This window comes from Hevea brasiliensis, chromosome 9 (genome assembly GCF_030052815.1).
Source record: "Hevea brasiliensis isolate MT/VB/25A 57/8 chromosome 9, ASM3005281v1, whole genome shotgun sequence".
Taxonomy (NCBI): Eukaryota; Viridiplantae; Streptophyta; class Magnoliopsida; order Malpighiales; family Euphorbiaceae; genus Hevea; species Hevea brasiliensis.
This window is the reverse complement of record NC_079501.1, coordinates 97,989,266-97,995,407: the sequence shown is the minus strand read 5'-3', so window position 1 is coordinate 97,995,407 and position 6,142 is coordinate 97,989,266. Positions and strand designations below refer to the sequence as shown.

General features: G+C 31.2%; 1 protein-coding gene across 2 annotated transcripts; it reads left to right on the top strand.

Moving 5' to 3' along the window:
- Positions 1–300: 300 nt before the first annotated feature.
- LOC110644815 (receptor-like protein EIX2) lies at positions 301–3,748 on the top strand. Of its 2 annotated transcripts, none has more exons than XM_021797767.2 (2): positions 301–3,279; positions 3,473–3,748. In XM_021797767.2, exon 1 carries the CDS (start codon positions 492–494, stop codon positions 3,273–3,275), a length of 2,784 nt encoding a protein of 927 aa, XP_021653459.2. In that variant the 5' UTR covers positions 301–491; the 3' UTR covers positions 3,276–3,279; positions 3,473–3,748. The 2 variants fall into 2 exon arrangements, with proteins under 2 accessions (XP_021653459.2, XP_021653458.2); XM_021797766.2 differs by having other exon boundaries at positions 3,461–3,748.
- Positions 3,749–6,142: the final 2,394 nt, after the last annotated feature.

The following is a 6,142-nucleotide window of genomic DNA, read 5'->3' as shown; positions in this document are numbered from 1 at the left end:
TAATTTTATGCAAAAATTTTTATGAATTTTTTATTTGTGCTGTGGTGGCAATTTGAGAATGATAACATATTCCCTTCAAATTTGAAATGGAATAATTTATGCCTTAATTGGAAATTTGGTACAAAAGCATTGGACGACTTCAATTTCTAAGTCTACAAGATGAATATTTCAAAGTCTTTTTATTATCTGTGAGGGCCAGAAACCTACCCCAAGTCTTGTGTAGTCAATGGAGTGATGGTGGAGGGGATAAATTCGAATAAATAATTCTCATGTAGACCATTCAGCTGAATTTTTCTGTGGGCATTCTAAGTGGAGAAGTTGCAAGTAAAGTGCTACACCATTCTTGACTTTGCTGGTCATTATACCTGTTGTTAATCGATTGGATACTCAGTGCTCCTGTGGAAGACATCCCAGAAATAAGTTTATGTAATAGCTATTAATTAGTATCTGAAATCTAATAGAATAAGTTTCCTTCTTTGAATTGAGAAGTGATGGGAACATCAGCGGTCACTGTTGTTGAGATTCTTGCCATTCTCGTTCTACTTCAAAGCGCTTTGTTCTGCTGCAGTGGAGCTAATTTCAATGGAAGCTGTATCAAGATCGAAAGAGAAGCTCTTGTCAAGTTCAAGACAAGTCTCAGCATAAACAGTTCAGACTCGTTGCCTTCATGGGAAGGAGATGACTGCTGCAGATGGGAAGAAGTCACTTGCGAGAACATAACTGGCCATGTGGTTAAGCTCGACCTTTCCTGGGCCTCAGTCCAGGGAAAGGTTTCCCTTCATCTTGGAAACCTTTCAAACTTGCAGTATCTTGATCTCAGTTCTAATAATGGATTGGCTATCGACAGCCTCCATTTTCCATCTTCTTTGAAATACTTAAACATGCGGAGTGTGCTCCTGGACAAGTGTGACAATTGGTTGCAGTCAATAAACATGCTTCCTTTTCTACTAGAATCAGATTTGTCTTCTTGTGGGCTTTCCATCACTGGTCATGTTTCACATGTCAATCTTACATCTCTTGAGGTTCTTACTCTTAGTTGGAACAACTTCAATTCCACAATCCCCAATTGGTTATTTAATATTACCAACCTTCAACATCTTGATCTGAGTTATAGTGCTTTCCGAGGCTCTCTTTCAACTGAGATGGGTAATCTTAATTCTCTTGCTTTCCTTGATCTGTCTTATAATTCTCTGGAAGGTAAAATTCCCAAAACGTTGAACAAGCTTTGCAATTTGAGTGAGCTACACTTGGAATCCAACAAGTTCAGCGGTGAGATTTCTGGACCTTTTGGCAACTCATCCAGTTGCATCCAGAACAGTTTAGAGAATCTTAATCTTTTCAACAATTCATTTTCTGGTAGTCTTCCAAATAACTTGGGACAATTTAAATGCCTAAAATATCTTTTACTTTCTCGCAACTCTTTCTGTGGTCCGATTCCTGTATCAATTGGACAGCTTTACAACCTAGACGTACTAGATTTCAGTCATAATTCATTGCCAGGGAATCTTTCTGAACTTCACTTTTTAAAGCTCAGAGGCTTGACTAAGTTGACTATGAGTGGGAATTCTTTAGTTTTTGACATTGATCCCAAATGGGTTCCTCCCTTCCAACTTTCCAATATTGATTTATCATCTTGCAAATTAGGGCCTTGGTTTCCACAGTGGCTCAAGACACAAAAGAGCATTGCATTTTTGCATATGTCTAATGCAAGCATCTCTGATAGCATCCCTGGCTGGTTTGAGAACATTTCTTCCAATGTTATAGGATTGGATCTATCTTATAATCAGGTTTTTGGAAACTTGCCGAATTTGAGGGAATTCAACACATCTTCTGAAGCAGGTATTCCGGATCCTATGGCTATTTCTAGGTACATATTATTGAAATCGAACAAGTTCAATGCTTCTTTTACACATTATCATTCTGAAGCAAGTATATTGGATATCTCCAACAACTTGCTCCATGGCCAGATTCCCCATAACATCAGCAAAGTGATGCCAAATTTGCGATTTTTATCCCTCTCCAACAACTATTTGAATGGTACCATTCCTGCTTCTTTATGCGGGCTTGAAAGTTTAGAAATTCTCCATCTTTCGAAAAATCATCTGTCAGGGCGAATACCATCGTGTTGGGGAAATTTGAAATATTTAAGTGTCATTGATTTGTCAAATAATATGCTGAGTGGCCATGTTCCAATGTCCTTGGGTTCTCAAAAATTTCTTGTTTCCCTGCATCTGCAAAATAATAATCTGCAAGGAAATATCCTAATGTCATTAAGACAACTAGAATCCTTGGAGACTCTTGATCTTAGCATGAATGCTTTTGATGGTTTTATTCCTTCGTGGATAGGTGAAAGCCTATCTTTATTGAAAGTACTCAATGTTCACTCCAATAAATTTGAAGGTGAGATTCCTCTACAGCTATGCTCCCTAGCTTCTCTTCAAATATTAAACTTGGCAAACAACATGATGACTGGAACCATTCCTACTTGTTTTGGTGGTTTTACTGCAATTGTTATGCACGAAAACAGAGGACTTTGGGACTATCAAGTTAGTTATAATCCTTATGTTTATTCTGAAGAAGATAGCTATGGTGAGAATATTCAGGCTTATGTTAAAGGGATAGAGCTTGAATATACTAGTACAATTCGATTCCTATATTCCATTGACCTTTCAGGAAATAACTTTTTTGGAGAGATTCCAAAGGAGTTGATGAATCTTTCAGGTCTACAAAACCTGAATTTGTCTAGAAACAAATTAGATGGGCATATCCCTTGGAACATTGGCAAGTTAAAGTCACTAGAATCGCTGGACTTGTCTAAAAATGATCTTTCTGGCTCTATTCCACCCAGCATTTCTGATTTGAACTTTTTAAGCCAATTGAATTTGTCATTTAATCACTTATCTGGACGAATTCCTTTGGGAAATCAACTTCAGACTTTAGATGACAGATCCATCTACATTGGCAACAATGGACTTTGTGGATTTCCATTGAATAATTGTTCAGAGGATGTAGATGAATTGCCTAAAGGTCATGAAAAAGTTGGGAATACGAGGAAAGATGACTCCGAAATGCTTTGGTTCTATAGTGGTTTGGGAATGGGTTTTGTGGCTGGATTTGTTGGAGTTTGTAGCGTTTTGTACTTCAAAGACTCATGGAGGTATGCTTGTTTTCAGTTAGTTGACAGAGTCTACGACAAGCTTTGGGTAACATCAGCAATTAAGGCAAATCAACTGAAGAGAAAGCTTCACAGAAACAAATTTGAAGGGAATGCATGAGAAGGTTAGTTTCTCTCTCTAATTACTCATTAATTATCCATGAATGCTCTCATTGGCAAACTTAAACATTAATGTTGTGAGCTAATATGAAGATTAATCTGCTTAATTCATTGTTTTAGAGATGTGAATGAGTGAAATTTCTATTACATGATCTTACTGCTTTCTGTGTTAACTCTTGATTATAGTCTTTAATGCAGGATTCAAGGTTGCTAGAGACTGCAGCAGATGTTGAGCAAAATTTAAATAAAGCCCCAGTCAAGGTTGGATGAATGAAAGGCTGATGATATGAATTTCCTGATGATTTTCTTTGAAGGTTATAATATTTTTATGTTTTTGTGTAATTATTTCCAGAATTAGATGGTCTCCTTCTACTCCAAGGCATGAAATGTTGTGGATTGTGCAATAAAGTTATATTTCGTAAGACATAATAAAAGATAATAATTATTAATATAAAGTAAAAAATTTTATATATTAATCAGACATATTTACTTAAGTAGTTTAGCAAAAACTCTATTCATGTGGATTTTTTTTTTAATAAGCATTGAAACAATTTTAACAGATAAAAATTAAATAATTTAATTCGATATTAGCAAAATGCTCATGGAATCTCTAAAATTTTTCTAAGCAAACACATCTTCTCCGTGAAGTCTCAAAAGAATGGTAATTAAAAAGTAGAACTGAAGAAGCATGTAAATTTTTTTTTTAATCAAAGATAAATATAAGGATTAATTGAATAGGCTATTTTTATTAATTCATATTACTAATCACCATATAAAAAATAATAAAATATTTACAAATATTAATAAATAATAATAATTTAAAGTAATTTTTCATGTAAGTATTATTTTTTTATTACTTATTCATGTCCGCTAAATTAATGCATGTTAGTGTGTTTATAATTCACTCTTTAGCACGAAGAGAACAAAAATATTTTAATTCTATTTTTAAAGAATTTGAGATATTTTAAAATTTTAAAATGTCATAAATTTTTTTAATAAAATTGAGAAATGGTCTAAAATTACAAAATTATTAAAAAGTCATGTACTTTTTTTTTCAGAATTAAAAAAAAAGTCATGTCTCCATGAAAGATTATTCATTAAAACATATCATTATTTCCTTTTGATGGTTCCATACAATAAATGAATAAAATATTATAAATATGTATTCATACAATTATTTTAATTATTCTACTGTCTATATAAAAGTTTCCTGTATAATTTTTTTTTATAAAATTCTTCATTAAATTTTAAATATATCTCTATCTAAATTAAATAATTATAACTTGTAATTATATATATGTTGCTATAAATTTTTCTCAATCTACATCTGGTACTAGATATTGTTGGGCTGCGTTCTTTATTTTCAAATACAACTATTTAAAATATATTTAAAATATATGTGTGGCCCATAAGATTGGAATTAATGATTTCAGATGGTTGCCCCATTGACGCTACGAACTATGGTCTGGGCAACTCCTACCATGGTGGTGTCGTATTATTGTATGAGCCTGGTGAACCATGTCACAAGGATGATTACGTATACCCAATCGATGAAACTACATCTCATCAGTAACTATAACAAAATGAGAAAATATAAAAGGTAACTATTACAAATATAAGAGAGTTTTTAACTTAGCAATGTGGTTTTAATATTTATGATTTGTTTTGATTTTATTAGTTAGGTGTATCAAATTATCTCGTGACATGATACTCCAGGACTATACAATAGTTCTCCATTGTGGTATGCTCTACTTTTGACAATAAGAAGAGCTTCTATACAGGCCAAGTTTCCCAGTCTTTTGGTCAAAAAAGACAGGTATCTAATAGTAATATCCCAATTAGAATTTGGAAAACACCACTACTGACCTTTTTTTTTTTTTTTTTTATAATTCCATTTATCTTCTTTTCTGTTTTTGCTTTTTCTTACCTTCAATAATTTATGCTCTGGTTGGAAATTTGGTACCAAAAGCATTGGATGACTTGAATTTGTAAGTCTAAAAAGATGAATATTTCAGTGTCTATGACTTGCCCCAAGCTACACTCCCAAGACTTATGCAGTCTACGGAGTGTTGGAAGGGATATATCAAGTAGAACTTTTTGGAGATTTATTTTATTTTTCAGTATTGTGATTGTTAAAATGAGATACTGATAATGTTTTTAAAAATTGATAGGATAATATAATTTTTTACTTTGTTATAAAAGAGTAGTTTAAAGTAAATATGTAAATCACATATTACTTATGACTTCTAATAATTTTTTTAATTTATAAGTCAAACTAAATATTAATATACTTATAAGTAGATTTTATCTACTTTATTAGGTTGTTGTGAATTTAATAGAATTTATTGAGTTTGTTCTTCATAAATAAATGTAAAAGTTTTTATTTTTTTAAAAATAAATAAAATTATTTTATTTTTAAATTATTATAAATATTTTAAAATTATTAGAAGTTCAAACTCAACTTAAAATTAGGTTCCAACATATGATTTATTTATATTTAATTATAAAAATCCAAATTTTTACTGAAGTTTGCATTTATAGCTAATTATTTTGATTTTAAATTATATATGCTGCTCCAATTTTTAGATTTATGTCAATTAATTGAATCCAAATTAAAAAAAAAAAAGCTTTTAATTGCTAGCGCTACATATCTCATATGGTATATTTAAGTGTTAAACCATGCAAAAAATTATCAATTCTATTTAAAATTTTATTAAATATTTAAAAATAAATAAAATAAAATTAATATTTTACGTTCTTTCTATAGGCCTCTAGGCCTCTTTCTCTACCGATCTTAAACATTTTTTATGTCAAGAATTTTTTTTAATATAAATTTGATTTATTTTGAATTTAAAAATATAAATAAAT

What these genes read in the sequence shown, in the direction of transcription:
- LOC110644815 (XM_021797767.2), top strand. Translation starts at nt 492, where the DNA reads ATGGGAACATCAGCGGTCACTGTTGTTGAGATTCTTGCCATTCTCGTT.